The 19599-nt window shown below is 44.0% G+C and overlaps 2 protein-coding genes across 9 annotated transcripts in view; both read left to right on the top strand.

Annotated features, from left to right (window-relative positions):
• The window catches only part of NOSIP (nitric oxide synthase interacting protein), a 112027-nt gene extending 99604 nt beyond the window's left edge, over positions 1-12423 (top strand). For 4 of the 7 annotated variants that reach the window (XM_068119467.2, XM_068119461.2, XM_068119488.2 and 1 more), the window contains 2 exons: positions 9661-9769; positions 11848-12423. In XM_068119467.2, coding sequence (XP_067975568.1) covers positions 9661-9769; positions 11848-11919 — 181 coding nt within the window. In that variant the 3' untranslated portion in view covers positions 11920-12423. The remainder of the gene's footprint in view (positions 1-9660; positions 9770-11847) is intronic. The other 3 variants (XM_078778120.1, XM_078778125.1, XM_068119497.2) reach the window with 1 other exon arrangement.
• SMPD2 (sphingomyelin phosphodiesterase 2) overlaps positions 1-19599 on the top strand; it is a 612478-nt gene that overhangs the window by 289686 nt on the left and 303193 nt on the right. The gene's annotated exons all lie outside the window — the stretch shown is intronic.

The raw sequence follows: 19599 nt of genomic DNA, 5'->3' as shown, positions 1-19599 counted from the left end.
GTTTGGCGCCGTTCGCGACACCGTCTAAAAAGACGCGTACGGGTCGCCCGTTGGGGCCTAACACGCCTTGCAAGCGGCGTGGGGCTTTTGGCTTGCTTTCCCGTACCCGCTTTGCGTGGCCACGAGGGGCTGCAGCCGGGGTGCCTGGTAGTGGTACGATACCTGCCCGGTGGAAACACGTCCACCCGGGGTTCGTTCAACCGCCCGAGTGCTGCGACGCCGACCATCATCTTGGTCAGGAGGGGCCCAGAGACATTGTGCGGGACCGAGACCAAAAGGGGGTCGTGAGTACTCACCGGGACACACATATATAAGATGGCCAGCTTAATCATAGGGAATTGATTGTGGATATGGAATTGTTGATGGTTGTGTATTGTTGATTGCTCGGGGAAAATCTCCGTGGTTGTATCATTGAAATTGTATGGTATCATTACCATTGAAATATATCCTTGAACATCAGTTGTCTCTTGGGTGAAATTCATATGGCTTGCGTGGCGAAAGCGCATATATAATACAGCTTTCTGGCGAAGTTCCTCTCACGGTCCGGGGGTCACCGAGACCAGGTATTCACCGAGGGGACCACGTAACAGAATTGGGGGCTCGTCCAAATTACGATTTGCGGTTTCGCAATTGGGTCTACGTCCGGGATTTAAAATTGTATAACATAATAAAATAATAATTTTTTATTAATAAAAATTTATTAATTAATTATTAATTGGTAAATTTTTTTTGAGAAATTGGGGTAAAGTCTTGGGTGAAGGTTAACAGGTGTTAACGATAGGCACCATGGCGTTTGTGGCACAGAACTTTGTGGTAACCCCGAGTGAGGCACAGTTCCGAGCGTTGCTAAAGTCGGACCTCTTGAAATTGGCCAAACATTTTAACTTGGAGGTCCGAACTAATTTGAGGAAGGCAGAGTTGCAGGCCACGGTGATACAATCTATGGTGGGATTAGGAACATGGGACGAGTTAGCCTGGGAGTGGCTACCCGAAGAACCAGAAGACGTTGAGCTCCGGAAACTGGAGTTGCAATTACGGAGCCAGGAACGGATCAAAGAAGAAGAAAGGAAAGCAGAAAAGGAAAGAGCAGAAGAAGAAAGGAAAGCAGAAAAGGAAAGAGCAGAAGAAAAAAGGAAAGCAGAAAAGGAAAGAGCAGAAGAAGAAAGGAAAGCAGAAAAGGAAAGAGCAGAAGAAGAAAGGAAAGCAGAAAAGGAAAGATCAGAAGAGGAAAGGAAAGCAGAAGAGAGGAGAGAAGAGAAACAAGCAGAGGAAAGGAGAGTGGAACGAGAACTCCAGGAAAGGTTAGAAGGGAGAAAAGCAGAGGAGAGGAGAGCTGCAAGGGACCTCGAAGCAGAGGAGAGAAAAGCGGAAAGGGAATTAAAGGAACGTGACATGGAGCTTCAGCAAGAAATCAAATTCAAGGAGCTGGAGTTAATGAGAGAACGGGGAGAGGCACCACCCTTGCTGACGGGGTCGACACCTAACCAGAAAACCTGGGATGTGGGCAGACATGTGAGGCTGGTTCCACCGTTCAGTGAAAAAGAAGTCGCGAAATTTTTTCCACACTTTGAGAAAGTGGCTCGACAATTAAACTGGCCGGAGGAGGCCTGGACCATACTCGTGTAAAGTGTGCTGGTGGGGAAAGCTCAGGAAATTTATTCGGCGCTACCAATGGACCAATGTGCAGATTATGAGGTACTGAAGACGCACATCCTCAAAGCGTATGAGTTGGTTCCGGAAGCTTACAGGCAAAAATTCAGGAATGCCAGGAAGAGGGAGAGTGAGACCCATGTGGAGTTTGCCAGAGTGAAAGAAAACATGTTTGATCGGTGGTGTGAGTCAAAAGGAGTCGGGAAAGACTTCGAAACATTGCGGGACTTGATCCTGGTGGAGGAATTCCAGCAGTGTGTCCACGAGGACATCAAAGTGTACCTGCAGGAAAAGAAAGTACCAAAGTTGTGGGACGCAGCCACCATGGCAGATGATTATGCCTTAACCCACCGAATAGGGGTCCACGAACCTAACTCCTCGCCTAGATCTCCGCAGGGGAGGTGGGGAACAGCAGGTGCGGAGAACGACCATACATGGCGGCGGCCTCAAAATGATTATGGGGACAACTATGATACCCCACCTGTTCGAAATCAGAGGGATGCGGGCCCAAGACAAACTTATAGTTCGGGGGGCCCGAGGCAGACCACGAGTTTTTCCTCCGGGCCTACTTGCGCTTTTTGCAAGAAACCTGGACACTTGATGTCCAGTTGTTACCGCATGAAAAGCGAAGACCCAGAGCGGAGTCCGACTACTACGACTCCAAACGCAATGGCCATTGTGAGAAATCGCCATCAAAAGGGTTACCAACCATTTATTTCAGAGGGGTTTGTGTCACGGGATGGAGCCTCGACTAACCGGAAACCGGTTAGGATATTGAGGGACACAGGGGCACATCAATCTTTAATGCTTGAAGGCATTTTGCCATGGTCCGAGGAGACGGCAACGGGGGATAGTGTTCGTTTACAGGGGATCGGGGGCGGTGTTAGTGCTCCCCTTCATGTCATCCATTTGGAGTCCGATTTGGTGTCAGGACCGGTCACCGTCGGTTTACAAGCCACGCTTCCTGTAGAGGGTGTATCTGTGGTTATCGGGAATGATTTGGCCGGGGGTCAAGTTTATGGTAACCTGAGGGTGGGTAAAGAGCCCAGCAGGGAAAATAACGCCACACCAGCTCGGGATGGCGACAAAAGTGCCAAGTTATTTGTAGGGGGACTGAACTTCAAAACAGAGGAAGAAGTTCTGACCTCTGTCTTCAACAGATATGGGCCGCTGGTGGAAGTGCGGTTGGTAAGAGACTGGGAAACGCAACAGTCAAGAGGGTTCAGCTTTGTCACGTTTGCCAGCACAAAAGACGCCAGAGAGGCAGAGAAGAATTGGAATGGCAAGGATTTGGAGGGTCGGACCATAACAGTAGGGAAGGCATTTCGTAGGCGTCGAGAGGTCTACAGGAGAGGACAACTGGGCGGTAGTTTTGGTGGTGGCCGCAATCAATATTATTATGGAGGCTCCCTGAGTTACGGCCGCTCCCGAAGGAAGGATTGGCAAAGTAGTGGCCGAGAAGGAGACCGCTATTCATGGGACTACAGGGACAAGTGGTCCCACCCTAAGTATTAGGGAAGTTCTGAGAAGTTGAAGCACTGAATGCGGCGGAGCCGCCGAGCCAAGATTCCTACACGGATTAACCGTGAACGCCATTCCTAAAGGCGTCCATGTAGTGAACTTTCATGCACGGACTAACCGTGAACTCCACGTTCCTCAAGGCGCCCATGTCGAGAACTTTCCTGCACGGACTAACCGTGAACTCCACGTTCCTAAAGGCATCCATGTAGTGAATACTCGGCTTGGCCTCCCGAAAAAAGTGCTATCGAGTGGCTTAACTTTGGATCTTCGATCAACCCCTTAACCTTCATTCACAAGAAACTGACGGTCAAAGTCAGAGGGTCATGAGATGGAGTTTGATTTGGCAGGGACAATGTCGTTGCTGGTGCTTAGTCCAGAGTGAGTAATCTGGAGGGGTTGTGGTGAAATTTTGGTTGCTTTATTTTTAAGTGATAACTGTGCCCGGGGGGAACTGATAATGTGGGGGGGTTGAGTTATCTGGTTTGTTTCTCCAAATTGGCCGGCAAAGAAAGTTTTCGCTGGGTTCAAACTTTCTTTCTTGAAGGGGGGGAGTGTTACATATTTATGTGAATGTATGTGAATTACCATTCAGGTCTTTGCTTATCCGTGTGTAGTATATTAAGGGTTGTTGTGGTTGGAGGGTCAGGAGCCCTTCTGAAAAAGTGGCCGGAAACGGAAGTGACCGGAAACGGAAGAGAAAAAGACACGAGGAAAAAGGACGAGTATTCTTCTTCCTCGCCCCGCTCCGACGAAAGGTGGGATTGATTGAGCCGTGTGGAAAAGCGGCGTTCCCGAGCCCGTCTGGCGAGAGGAGTTACCTGGTACGATACCTGCCCGGTGGACGTCAAACTGTCGTGTGGCCGTGCACCGACCCAGCGTTTGGCGCCGTTCGCGACACCGTCTAAAAAGACGCGTACGGGTCGCCCGTTGGGGCCTAACACGCCTTGCAAGCGGCGTGGGGCTTTTGGCTTGCTTTCCCGTACCCGCTTCGCGTGGCCACGAGGGGCTGCAGCCGGGGTGCCTGGTAGTGGTACGATACCTGCCCGGTGGAAACACGTCCACCCGGGGTTCGTTCAACCGCCCGAGTGCGGCGACGCCGACCATCATCTTGGTCAGGAGGGGCCCAGAGACATTGTGCGGGACCGAGACCAAAAGGGGGTCGTGAGTACTCACCGGGACACACATATATAAGATGGCCAGCTTAATCATAGGGAATTGATTGTGGATATGGAATTGTTGATGGTTGTGTATTGTTGATTGCTCGGGGAAAATCTCCGTGGTTGTATCATTGAAATTGTATGGTATCATTACCATTGAAATATATCCTTGAACATCAGTTGTCTCTTGGGTGAAATTCATATGGCTTGCGTGGCGAAAGCGCATATATAATACAGCTTTCTGGCGAAGTTCCTCTCACGGTCCGGGGGTCACCGAGACCAGGTATTCACCGAGGGGACCACGTAACAATACCCTTTAGAATTACCCTTTAGAATTACCCTTTAGAATTACCCATTAGAATTACTCTTTAGAGATACCCTTTAGAATTACCCTTTAGAATTACCCTTTAGAGATACCCTTTAGAACTCTTTAGAATTACCCTTTAGAATTATCCTTTCGAATTACCCTTTAGAATTACCCTTTAGAATTACCCTTTAGAATTACCCTTTAGAATTACCCTTTAGAATTACCCTTTAGAATTACCCTTTAGAATTACCCTTTAGAATTACCCATTAGAATTACCCATTAGAATTACCCTTTAGAATTACCCTTTAGAATTACCCTTTAGAGATACCCTTTAGAACTCTTTACAATTACCCTTTAGAATTAAACACGGTGGGTTAGAAAGATTATTCTTCATTTCTGACGGATGTATGGAAGGAAGGACATAGCCAAATATTTAAGCGGCTTCACTGCTTAAAAATAACTGCAATCAATTTCTGCACGTATCCTTGAACACAGCACTGAACTATATTACACTGCGCATAATTACTGCAGTCTAATCTTCCTATATATTAATTATAAATGATAACATGCTGAGTAAGTATAGTGGTTACTGCAGCGACACCGAATAAGCAGGCACTGACCATGTGAAGTTAAGTAGGCTTAATCTAACTGCTGTAATTGGTGAAGGGGTAAGCCCTGGTGTTAGTACTGCATTGTGTTGAGGTTATCCCTGTTAGTCCCCACTGGAGTTAGCATAATTAAGGGCTATAGAGGGTTATGGTTCCTGTTGGGCGAAGCAAAGGGTTCGCTTTGGGGTTAGTACTGCATGTATGCTGAGGCTGAGTGTTACTGAGTGATGAAGTTTAACTGAACCTGAATACTGCCTTGTACAGTACTGTGGACACCGCTATTATGTTTATCGCATTGTTTTGTCCATGTCTTTATACCTGAAGTTGGCACCATTGCCAAATTGCAAATTCCTGTTCTAACCTACAGGGGGCATTACATCAGTGGCACAACTGTTGTGCTCCCAGCAAATGGTGCTACCCTGCAGCCATGTGTTGTCCAAAAAAGAAGAAGAAGAAGAAGCAATGGCTGTACTGTACTTCAATTATGTAAATTCGTTTTCCTATTCGTCTTCCTCAAGTTTTATTGAATTGCATTGGAATCAGTTCAAAACTCTAGAAACACGATGTATCTTCATTCCTCATGGACATGTGGCATTGTACTACCTGTACACCTTTGTTTCAAATTAACTGAATAGTCCCAGTGCAGTGTCCAGCCACAAACTCTGTGCATGATATCCTGATTTGAACTTCCCTGAATGTTGCCTCTATGTTCATCTTCATAATTTTTGGCAGGAAGCTCTTTTTCATTTTTCTACATTTGATTTGTTCCTTTATTGCTACTGTTTTATCACAACGATGTAGCCACTGAGCTGAAAACTTTGCAGCAAAATATATACGTTCATTGTTCATGTCCCTTTGTCCTTCCCAAAACGTTGTCATGTCCCTTTCACCACCATTCCATCCTTGCGGACTATAGCCGTCTGGAGTCTGGGTCAATAGACGGGAAGTTTTGAGCGATGCTTTCGGTGCACCCCCAAGCCTGGTGTTGGCTTAGCGGTTAGGGTGCCGGCTTGGGATCCTGGGTTCGAATCCCGGTCAATCGCTGAATTAATGCCAGGGGGGTTGACTCAGCCTGTCATCCTTCCGAGGTCGGCAAATTGAGTACCAGTTCACTGGTAATTCCCTATGTGTCGCAAGAGGCGACTGACAAGGTTGGCGGCAGGAAGGGCATCCGGCCATAAAACATTGCTTCAAAAAGGGGACCACGGTGCCCGAAAAAAGGCCAACCCCCGCTCTGCGGGGAAAAATGGCCTCTAAAGGTGGTTCTTTCGGTGCACCCCACTCTGACTTCCAAAAAGGCCAGACGGCTAAATGAAGTGCAATTCATTTGTGCTTCACTTTGTGATGCAGTACAAATTGGTATCGCATTTTGTAGTACACTGTATGTCCATTTATGTGATGCTCACGATGTTGCACTGTATGTGAAATGCTCGCGGTGGCCTTTGTACTGTATTCAAATTGTTGTTTTGTTCTAAATAGTTTCAAATTGCCATGGTCCTGTAGCATAACAAGAATATTTCGCCCACTGAGCCATTCCGTCTCTGCCAGGCTGGGCGAAAAGGTAAAATATATTCTCACTAATTTGAATTTTTGTGAATTCCAATGATTTTCAGAATATTTACCGTATACTGTATTTGATTTGGTGAGAATCGACTGTTTCTTTTGTGCATCACGTTAGTTTCAAAGCATTCCACATTTTTCTTGTTTCGCCCGGCCTGCCTGCATGGCAGATTTATCAATGCGTTGAGATCAGCCAGGTGTACCTTTCAATCGCGTAGTTTATTTTTTTTTAATGATGACATTGTAGGTCATGTGGTTTGGCAGCCATCTTGTTTTTTTTCAACATTGTGGTTATTCACCTTTAATCGAGGTCACCCAGGATTTTTACCTAGGTCTTCTTCATTTTTATTTGCACCCAATGTTGCCCCCACGCAACACAAAAAGCGGAGTGAAGCACTTTGTTCACTTTGTCTGTCTACAGACGTCAGTCTATGATCGAGGAACAACTTCATTTCCATTGAATGTTATATTTTGAAGATGAACTTGCAGTTTAGCAACAATGCGGCTCTGAATTTGGCAAATTGTATGGAATCTTGTTCTGAGCACACGTGCACACAGAGTAAAACTAGAACGGCACTCAGTGGAGAGCATACATACCTCCGCCTGGTTGGCCATATCACTCAATGGTGAAGAATCACTTGAAAAATTAAATAACTCATATCCGAATCCATATTCAGATCTTCACCAAAATGGAATATATTCGTCATTGTAGACACACAACCTGTCCAACAAGTTTTGTCCAAATCCATCCATAACTTTTTGAGATATCCTGCAATATATAGTTTTTGGCCATATCTCCCAATGGTGAAGAATCACTTACAAAATTCACCAAAATCTAATCATTTCGTCCTTGTCACATACGCCACATCTCTGCCAAATTTCGTCCGAATCCGTCCACAACTTTTTGAGATATTTTGTTCACAAACAGACTGGGGTGAAAACATAACCTCCATCCACCTTTGGTGGCGGAGGTAACAATTCCTTCAGTCTGCCTGGCAGCCAAACAAAATTTAAAAACATTCCAACCAGGAAACTTACTGTTTGCTTCATTACCCTTTAGAATTACCCTTTCCCTTTAGAAGGGCATCATAAAAGACGCAAACAACAGGCACGGATAACTTATGCAATGTGTTAAATAAGGTGGTGTAAAAGACGGTGCATCAACAGTGGTAAATCTCTTTCTTCAACCTTTTCTACAACCAAATTATTTATTTTTTTTTCTACAACCTTTAAAATCTTTTATTTTAATTGAATTATATACTTGAACACTGTATATCACAAATTGGATTATTGTCACTTGCAAAAACTTCCAATTTAGCAGTACTTGGACAAAACATTATGCCATTTTACGCCATCTCGACCAATCAAATGTGCCTCTCCTGTTCCCAGCGTTGGGTGGAGGGGTATTGAAACTGAAGGGGTATGTATGGTGGTAGGGGATGAAGTTAACACGAGCTAAATACATCAGCTTAGTTGAACCAAAACTTCTTGAGCTTGGTCAACATACTTGAGGAATAAATTCTGATCTGTAAGCAAGTCCCCCTTTTCCTCAAGCTGACATCTAGTAAATGTTCTGTTTCTTTTATTTATTATCCCTGTAAGTGCATACTAATTTTCAATCCTTTTAAGAAACTGAGTGCCATTAAGGAGCGTTTATAAGCTTGTAACACTTTTGCAACTCCTTTAAAATATAATATAAACCTTACCCATGCATTTTAGCCTTTCTTTTATCCCAGGTGAATGGGCCAGCTTTGTGAGATGCTGCATTGGCATCGCATTCTGTTCTTCTGGCATCTCGTCCACCCCGCTCCCCATTTACAGTATTTTACTCGAGTACTCACTTGTTAACATAATTTAGTTAACGCTATGTGGAGTACTTTCTAAAATGACAAATTATTTATAAATAATCATGCTGAGAAAACTTTTCACGGTTATTACACGTACACTGACGTGATGATAGATCCATCCTTTTTCTAGTGCGGTAGTTTTTTAGTTTACCGAGTTAAGCAAAGGGGTAGTGATGTTTGTGTGTTGATGATTGGTATGTTTTGACACATGTTATCATCACCTGGTTTATTTGTTCCATGCACTGAACATGTTTTTTTTTAAACATCTGACCATGGAGGATTTGTCCACCTCTTGATGTAATCGTTGGCAATTTGTGTTCATCCTGTGGTGTGTTAAACACCTGCCCTGCATTGTGCTTGTGCCATTATAGCTTGTGCTCTGAAATGTTGCCGTGACATCCTATCCAGCAATGAGCACATCTGCCAGCCATGACAAAATGCAGGATTGACCCGGCAAGACGGACCGGGTTTTACAGATTTTATCTGGTTGGGGGTGTGCGAGAACTGGCCCAATGGAGAGGGATGCCGTGGGGGTGGAAGTGTAGGGCTGGGGGTGTGGGGTGCAGTGGAAGAGCCTCAGCTTTCTGTGTGGTGAATTGGGTGATACTGTAAATCTGCTTTACCAGAGCGATGAAGGGAGGGGAAAACTGAGTAGGTGGGGGAGAAGAGGGGAAAATAACCAAGCGTTTGTGCACATGAGAGTGTTATATTTTCCTGCCAGACTGCCTGGTTGATCTCTTGGAGAGAGGGAGAGAGGGGTTTATCTCAGCCATGTCTCTATGGGCTTTTCTGAAAGTATTGTTTTGCGGATCAAGATCACAATTCCACTTTGTTGTGTTTGCAAATCTTTAACACTGACAAACTGGTTATATAATGGAGATTCTGTCATATTGTTTACCTTGTATTGAAAGGTTTTACCATGGTTCAAAGATTCCCCCAATTCTGAAAAAGACCACATTACGTGGGCTTCTTCCTCCTCACTGGATGCTGCCGTGCATGTGTGGGCGCAGGGGTTCTGTCGTGACTGTGGAGTCCATAGAAAAGATTATCAGGATGGACATGGTGGATCCGATCTCTGGAGAAAAGCTCACTGAAAAGGACATTATTTTGTTACAAAGGGTGAGCTTCCCTCGCATCCCTTCATCTCCCACTCTTCCTCCTCTTCCCCCACCCTCACACTTTTCTATAAACTCTTTTCTTCTCAGGTCTCAAATCCTTCTAAAGCCTAAACTGTTTCCTTTGTCATTGGAAGGACATTGAATAGATATTTAATCAGCAAAAACAAAATACCTCTTTGTATCATCGTAACAATATAATTTTTCCAAGTTCCTTAGACAACAAAGGGCTTGCAGGAGTTGTTAATTTGAGCTTCTGAGCTGATAAACAGTCCAGCACCGAAATATCTGCCACATTGCATTGGTAGTGATGGTTTTCTTTGGCGCGAGGTATCTGTGGATTCACCGGCGCTTTGACCTTCCACACTATCGGAGAAGATTGATGGGCCTGGTGTTGGAATTCAGTTTGCTGCCTAGTTAGCGAGCTTCGGGGTCCAACAAATGGTGCCACGGGTCTCACTTTGACTCGGCTATCCTCTCCGTGCGCCATCTTTGATATGATTGATGTCTCATGGATAATTCCCGACTGCGAATGGATATTATCAACCGCTTGTTTAAGAATGCGGGAGTCGAGCATCCAAAACATAATTTCCTTTGCCTTGCCTGATATTCCTCAGGTTATTCTTGTTGTGTTCATTCTTTGCATTTCACCTTTAGGTTTCCAGGCACGAAAATGTTTCACTAAACGATTTGTTAGTCTGCTTGGTACATCGTGCAAAATTGCAATTCTTGGAGATAACTCTTATCCAACTTGTGAAAGTGAAATGCGCATGTTCTCTAAATATTCTATCATGGGAAAACACGGGTCGGCTCGGTCATGTTCCCATCTGAACCTCTGGCTCATGAGACGTCTGCGCTGACCCCCCTTATTAAATGATATTTTACTTTGTAAAACTTTTATTAAGTGAGATTAAGTAAGATTTTATTAATTTTAGCAAGACAATAAATGAAGTTTTCAACTAAAGAGGATGACTTTTGAAATTGAAAGTCTTCCTGCTAAGAATTATTTTATTCATCTATTTTCCTTAATTAATGTTGTAAACCTCTTGTTAAGGCAATCTTACAGATGCGAGTCAAAATTAATTTCTTTATTTTTTAAATCATCGGTAAATATTCATCAGTTACGTCTTCCTAATGTTGAACTGACTCGAACTTCAAAAATGCATCCGATTGTAATCTGTTGTGAATCGTCTTACTTATCATGGACAGAAGTTTTTTTTAAAGTTTTTATAATAAACACCTGATTTACATGTATTGTATTTGTAAGTGAAAGGGCTTAGGAGCTGCAAAAGATGAATGTATGGTTCACGGCGAAGTACGGGACGTAGTAGTTTCGCTCAAACGTAACACCCATCGTCCTTGCAAGAAAAGGTCTTTCTTTTTCCCCTCACAAGGAATAAAGACTTTCCCATGAGACTTTGCAAATCACATAATGCATGCATTGTGCGCGTCTCTCAAATCTATGTGCTTCACCGACTCCAACAGCAACAAATTGACAATTTACAAACTTGTACATATGCTTCCTTTTCCGGTTTTCTCATACCTTCTTTATTTGTGCTTTAATTGTTGCGCAGAACTTTTGGAGACCTTTATCTTGCTTCTCAGTCTGTGATGCTCCCTCAAAGAGAATCTCCTACTTCGATTATATTTGCTTTTCGTCGGGGTGGGTTCCCTTTTTGTCATTTTTCAAGACTCAAGCGTTTTCTTCAGTGGTGTTTTTTTCTTTAAACTATTTCATTTAAATAGCAGTGCCTTAGTGTATGATCCATCACAGGCACATGCAGTCACTGGAGCCGATGAGCACTTGTTTAGAACTTGCTTCATTCCATCCGAGAACCATTCCAGAGCACCGTGTTTATATCATTGCGAGGGTGTTACGCCGTCATAGATTGAGAGCTTGGTTTATCCTATAAAAGAAGGAGCAAAAAAATGGATGAACGGATTGCTTTTGGACTCCTCAAACACAATGTCTGCTGTTCACCAAAGTTCGACCACACGTACTACAACTGCAAATATCTATCTAATACGTATTTGCTCTCTGCCGTGCTGTGTAAATGGCGAGTATTGCTTCTTGTGTTTCAGGGAGGTACAGGGTTCGTGGCGGCAGGAGTGAAGCTGGAAGCTAAAGAATCCAGGCCAGTCATGATGGCCTAACACTTGTGGTGACCCATTGAGGACAATACATGGTCAGATCTCTTCCTTCACACAGATGTTTCCCTGTGCTCTTGGTAGCTTGAGGGGTTTTTGTTGTTGTTTGTTCGTTTCTTTTGTATCCATGTTTATTCTGCTTAGTTTTGCAAAAGTGATGGCAAGTCCATTCCTGTACAGGATATGTGGATGAACAGGAAGTGCAGTAGTATGAATTGCTTTGTGAAAATGTGACAATATGGAACTACGGGGTTACGCAAGATACGCTTCCTCTCCACTAACAGCTTTGTAACACGTCTTTTCTGGAACATGGGCAAGGCTTATATGGTTGTGTTCAGTAAAATGTTTTTGCCACATTTCGGTGTTATCTTTGGTTCGAGTTATGTGGGCTGTTGTAAACCATAAAAATAACTGCTGCAGCAGTTGAGAATGTCATCATGGCCACCAAAATCTGTATAATGCAGCTCAAATAAAAAGCTGCATTCCATGTGTGCAGGAGGAGGTCTTTTACTATTGTTTGCTAATATTTAGTAGAGGGATACTTCAATACTGGTTTTTAAGTTGTGTGTGTTTGGTGAACCAGGAAGTAGCTTTGGCAGTTGCAAATGTGGAACATTACAGGGTCTTTAAAAAAAAAAAAAAAGGAAGAAGATAGCTGCACTCCAGAGGTACATCAAGGAAAAAACATGGAACTTGGTAGCATGCGCGGTCATGAGTAATTGTTGTGTTATTTGTTTTTTTTTCTGGTGGCTGGCCAACATGGTTGCCAGAGCCAAATGGCTGGATGAGCAAGTTCACCTATTGACATTTAAGCAGTACAGCCAATACCACATCTGCTATAATGTTGTCAATAATTCCCCCCATAGAGTGAATGTAACCCCCCACAACACGGAACAAGAAAAACACAAACGTGTTCCGCTGCGGCCGGTTTTTCTTTTTCTTCTTCCGGTAGGCTTGTGTGGCTATGCTGGTGCGTGCGGACAAGTACAGGCACCATCCGGGAGTGGTGCAAGTTTGTTTGTGGTGAAGGCATTGTTTTATTATATAGTTAAATTAATTTTTTAGTTACAACAAACGTTTTGAGTGCAACCAGTTTAATGAAGCAAACGTAAGTGTATCCAAGGCTGTGCTCAACATCCCAGCCATCCTCTACTTACCCTACCTTTCCATACATATCTGGAGCACGTGGCCAGATATCCAGTCCAACCTTCTCATGGGAGAGTTTCCTGCTGGCAGCCGGACCGTCCTCTCTTTTTCATGGCAATGCGGCCAAGTTCAAAGTGTTTCGCTTTCCCCTTGTGTTACAGGCCGTAAGGCCTCTTCGACGGTTGCCTTATTAACTATCCAATCTGTTTGGCTTCCAGTTCGATGACTACTACTAGCTCCAGCTGCACACACCGAAGTTGCCAGAATGCAAAGCTCTTCAGCTTGCGTCAAGGTCTTCCCTGCAGACGGTACAGGTGTTACTCCTAAACCTATGTCGACGAGAGTCTGGGGAAAGACCTGTGACTCATTCTCATCATGCCTACACACATTTTGGTAAAACTGTTCAACTGTTTATCTTGATGAATAGGCACAGAGATGATGTCTAAGTTGTATAACATCTAAAGTTCATGTATATAGTTACCACTTGTAATTGTAGCAACAGTATCACACATTAAAACCTGCTTTGAATCTCTCAATAACAAATGGTCCTCTTTAGCCATTCATCAAGTGAGTTTGGAATCCACTGGAATTCTTTTACGTGTGCATCCACATTATTTGGCTCCAGATTAGACTCTGAAAGGAGCTGTGGCAGTTTTTCTTCTTCTTGATTATCTGTATTCTGTGTCAGAAAGTACCAACTGAAAAGGAGGACTTCATTTTCATAACAGGACTAATGGTGTACCAAGTCCCGCCACCCCAACCTCACCCTCGGTGTGTTGCATTGTGGATGGTATGGTGTAATATTGCTCATCCTTGGATTCCTCCTTTCTCTCCCTGCCCATCAAATAGATTTTAAATTATTAAATCTAGTTTTATCTCTATCCCATAATTAAATAAGGGGTTGACAGGATAGGTCAGAGGTAGCAGACTTGCCCTTCAACTGTCTAGTCTGGGTTCCATTCGAGACCAGACTGCATCTTGTCGTCCTGGTGCGTTGAATCGACGAGACCGCCATCCTTCAGAGAAACATGAAGCCGGGTGTCCCATTTGCTAGCATTAGATGGTGGACATCGAGTATCCAAAGGCGGCTTTCAAAAAAGAGTAGGCCATTGCATTCCAGTACCAAGCGTGTTGCTGCCTAATGACGGTTCGAATTTGCCACATAATGGGTATTTTGTTTTTAGCGACGTCAACACAGATAAGTTATCAATCTTCTGAAGGCGTTTCTCGGAAACTAGCATCCCGCTTCTCTTGGATAACTTCAATGTTGCGGCGTATTTCGGATAAGTAAGTTGCATGTTTGAATAACTGGCAATGCAACCACTTTGAAGGCCCGCAGGGAGATATTTTAGACTTTGTAGTCTTTGATTAACCTCCCACTCTCGCAAAAACGTTCTACCGAAACAACTTTGGCTTTTATGATTTTTTTGTTGGTGTAGATCAATGGTATGGTGAACATGAACGTGCAATTATGCTTGGCTTGTGATAAGGGGCCATCTATTTCTCTCGTGTAAACGGATAAATTCTTCCTATAATCACCCTTTACCCTACACCTATTTGAATACGCCATTCGACGGGATTCCAATGGTCTACATCAGGTACGAGGTATACACTTAGTGATTTAGTTACTATGCCATCGTGCCAATGGGACGGGCACAGAAGGTGGTGCTGTCCACATCCGCAAGCCGAAAAAAGAAGAGGCTTTTTCTGTTGCGGTGAGGGTGCAAATGTACTAAATAAACCGTGCATGTGGTGGTTCGACTTAAAAAGGGATCACCTCTGTCCTGTTTTGTGTTTTGGGTAAAAAAAAATGTTTTGGCAAAGTGCAGCTCACATGTAAGCCACAATATCGCATGGAAGCTCAAATTAAAGATAGCTTGCACGTAAGCCACAATATCGCATGGAAGCTCAAATGAAAGATAGCTCACATGTAAGCCACAATATCGTATGAAAACTCACATGTAAGCCACAATTTCGCATGGGAGCTCAAATTAAAGATAGCTCACATGTAAGCCACAATATCGCATGGAAGCTCAAATGAAAGATAGCTCACATGTAAGCCACAATATCGCATGGGAGCTCAAATGAAAGATAGCTCACATGTAAGCCACAATATCGCATGGAAGGTCAAATGAAAGATAGCTCACCTGTAAGCCACAATATCGCATGGAAGGTCAAATGAAAGATAGCTCACCTGTAAGCCACAATATCGCATGGAAGGTCAAATGAAAGATAGCTCACATGTAAGCCGCAATATCGCACGGAAGCTCAAATGAAAGATAGCTCACATGTAAGCCACAATATCGCATGGCAGCTCAACTGAAAGATAGCTCACATGTAAGCCACAATATCGCATGGAAGCTCAAATGAAAGATAGCTCACATGTAAGCCACAATATCGCATGGGAGCTCAAATGAAAGATAGCTCACATGTAAGCCACAATATCGCATGGAAGGTCAAATGAAAGATAGCTCACCTGTAAGCCACAATATCGCATGGAAGGTCAAATGAAAGATAGCTCACCTGTAAGCCACAATATCGCATGGAAGGTCAAATGAAAGAGCTCACATGTAAGCCGCAATATCGCACGGAAGCTCAAATGAAAGATAGCTCACATGTAAGCCACAATATCGCATGGCAGCTCAACTGAAAGATAGCTCACATGTAAGCCACAATATCGCATGGAAGCTCAAATGAAAGATAGCTCGCATGTAAGACAGCAACTTGTGTGCTTAGCCTGTAAACATATAGCTAGTGCAAAAGCATATACAGTATCACTCTTGTGTAAGCTGATAGCTCATTTGTATGCCGGTAATTCACGTGTAAACCAATGTCATGCGAAAAACTAGCTCACGTATAAACCGAGCACGTGCGCAGAGCATCCACCTCACTTGTGAGCCTAGTTTGAATGTTTGAATGTTCGATTGGACTGCCACAATACATGTAAAGGGCACTTACTGGCATGTCGCCCAATAGCTTGTGTGTCACGTGCAAAATCCCCACCAGTATGCATGTTGACCAATAGCTCGCATGTAAGTCACCAGTATGTGTAAATGCCGTTAGCTGACACGCGAGCTCACATGTAAACTGGTAACTTGTGTAAAATTAGACTGCTTGCATGTAAGCTGGTAGCTCATTTGTAAGCCTATCAGTCACGTGCAGGTCGGCAATAGCTCACTGGATAGGTAAACCAGAAGTTCATGTGAAAGCACATAGCTGTTGTGTAAGGCAATAGCGCATGTGTAGGGCAATAGGTTTTTGTGTAGGCTAATAGCTTACATGTAAGCTGATAGCTCACCTGAAAGCAGACAGATCCCATGTAAACCGGTATCTCATGTGTCAATAGCTCGCGTGTAAATTAGTGGCCAACTTTAAAGAAGATAGCTCATGTGTAAACTCACTTGTATGCCGATAGCTGACGTGTAAGCCAATGCCTCACAAGTATGCCAAAATCGCGATTTGAGACATCTCACATGTAAGCCAATGGCTTACGTTTTAGTCCATATATATCGCGCTAAATCCGCCAGCTCATGTCTGGGTCGAAAGCTCACGTGTAAGCCAGCTCGATTGTAGAACATTAGCTCATTTAATTTAAACACTCATATGCAGACTGCCGGATCAAGTGTTAATTCCACCAGCTCACTTCTCCGCTGATATCTCCCACATAAGCCTAGAGCTCACATAGTGTATAAAACCACCGGCTCAAGTGTAAGCCAATAGTTCGCATATAGGCCGTTAAAACCAATGTGAGACCTCATGTGTAGGCCAAGTACATGTTTATGCCGATAGCTCACATGTAAGCCACCAGTTCACTGGTAACCAAATAGCTCACATGTACGCCACTAGCACACAGGTAACCCAATCGCTCAAATGTAAGTCAATAGCTAGCACATAAGTCGATACGATACCTCTTACGCAAGCCCATAGCTCGTGTGTAAGCTGATAGCTCACGCATAAGGTGATAGCGCACACGTAAGCTGATACGATACCTATTGTGCAAGCCCATAGCTCACGTGTAAGCTGATAGCTCACGCATAAGATGATAGCTCACGCATAAGCTGATATGATACCTCTTGCGCAAGCCCATAGTTAGCGTGTAAGCGGATAGCTCACACATAAGATAGCTCACGTGTAAGCCGATACGCCACCTCTTGCGCAAGCTGCTAACTCACGCACAATATGATAGCTCACGCGTAAGCCGATACGATACCTCTTGTCCAAGCACATAGCGTGTAAGCTTAATAGCTCACGTATAAGACGATAGCTCATGTGTAAGCCAATACGATGCCTCTTGCGCAAGCCCATAGCTCGTATGTAAGCTGATAGCTCACACAAGGCGATAGCTCGCGTGTAAGCCGGTAGCTCGCATGTAAGCCACCAGATCACTTAAAAGCCACCGTTTTACGTGTTGCCAGACAGTTCGTTACGTTTGCTGTTGCCTCGACGTGTCGTGGAAGTGCTTACGCTCGCAGTCACTATCAATAAATACAGGAGGAACAAAAGTAAACGTTTGTTTGGAGCACCCTTCAAGGAGACTGCAAGAAAATAAATGTACAAGAAAGACAGCGTGTGGGGCTTGTTTAAGGCAGCTGGCGCGAAGGGTCCCACGAGAGGCGCGGCAGGTGCTGGTACTGCGGAGAGCACTCGGCCCGCACACGCGCCTTCCTGGGGTGGACATTAAGGAGGAGACCCTGGATCCCCCAGCTCTGCCTGAGCTAGCATGGCCATAACTCAGGGTAGGCCAGGTGGACTACCCAAACTTTCAGCGCCAATCGTTTTCACGTAGGGTTATTTTAAAAGTGCTTGTTAGGGTTATATCAATGTTCGGAAAAATATGACAAATATAGTTCTCACCTTTCAAACAAATTATATCTGCACTTCATAGTGTCTTATTGAAATTATTTACTCAACTCTAATGCGTAAAACATTATAAATATCACTTGAAAAAAGAACTGTTAAAACTTTTTATTTCACATTTAACGAATATATTTTGCTTTTTGGTTTGCATCACCAATAAAGTATATTCCAGACTTAAATGAGGGAAACATTCATTTTGAGTATTCTTGGAATTTTCGAGTCTTTAAAAGTATCCGATTTGCCAACCAAAACTTTTTTGAGCCCTATACAAAGATCTACCTTCAGTTGCGGTCCTTGAGCTGGGCTGGACGTGGAGCGGCGCGTCCCTCTCCCCGACTCCCTATGAGGGCTCCGTGTAAGCGCTTCAGCGGAGATTCCTCGTGGACTCCGCAGTGCTAACTCAAGGTTCTGTTACCCCACGGCTCCTCTTTCCTGTTCACTCCTAGGATGACATTTTCCTGCTGCAGACAAATTCTGCCTTTTTGGATAGATTTAGAGCCGACGTTATTGCGAGCCGACGTTATTGCGAGCCGACGTTGTGTGAGGACGTTCCTTAAAAACATGACTCCCATCGCTGGTAGTGTACGCAGTCAACGACATACGGATTTATCATGAGATGCAAACATTCTGTGATATAATGCTTCGTTTTTGAATCCTCGTATTTCATATCAAACTTGCTGTGCAAAGGGCACGTATCTCAGGATGGTTTGAAGTTCTGAGTTCTTTGGAATACTCAGGATGGTTGCGAGTGGTGAATGTTATACCAGGATTGCACGACTCCGTGTCCGTGACAGTTTAGTTTTGCCACGTTGAAGTTTTCTTGCAAGTTGCAATACATGTTTAATAGTTACATATCCATCTCAAACGTAAATTTTTGGTGCATCACGTGAGAGTGACACGTGGGTTTTTCATGAAGCTGATCAGAGTTTTCTGAGGTTGAAGGTGAAGGTTGAAGAAGGAGGGGAAGAAGATGGGGAGGAGGTAGATGGGTCCATTCGGAAGATGGACCCTCTCTCTATATACTTCCACCTCCTCATGACTCTGTCTCTCTCTCTGTCTCTGTCTGTCTGTCTGTCTGTCTCTCTCTCTCTCTCTCTCTCTCTCTCTCTCTCGCCCCCTATCCCGGGTGATGAATGTACGACCGATCGGATCCTCCGCTCCCTGCCCGTGCATTACGGACACGAACCAGAGCCGAGAAAATTAGCAAGAACCTGATCCGCATTCGGACCTATGCGCGCCCGGGGACCTCTGTGCCAGTGGGTTCTTCTCACCCGAGGACCTATCTCTTTTCACTCCTTACACTCATTTCTACCATGCTTTGGTTAATTTCTTTCCTTTAAGTGAAACGTTTGAATAAAGCGTACAAAAAGAACATTTGTACTATATTATAAACAACACAATTCCATCACATTATGGGAACTCTGAGGGGCTTCAAAAAGTTTTCTGAATGACATTGGCCTACTGAAGATACATAAAGAATTGTTATTTTTCATTGTACAAATGTATATAATTAGTAGAGGAACAATGCTTACAAAATATAATTGTGCACACAGTGGACTGCGAAAGTATTCACCCCATACCAATAATGCCACATTTGGATGAATTACGAATCATGTAGAAACAATTTTCCAAATGAACTTTTTTTTATTCATAACTGACAAAATCAAACTAAACGATTAGAAT

Source organism: Myxine glutinosa, chromosome 1, assembly GCF_964187855.1.
Source record: "Myxine glutinosa chromosome 1, kmMyxGlut1.1, whole genome shotgun sequence".
Lineage (NCBI taxonomy): Eukaryota > Metazoa > Chordata > Myxini > Myxiniformes > Myxinidae > Myxine > Myxine glutinosa.
This window is presented reverse-complemented; position numbering and strand designations above follow the sequence as displayed.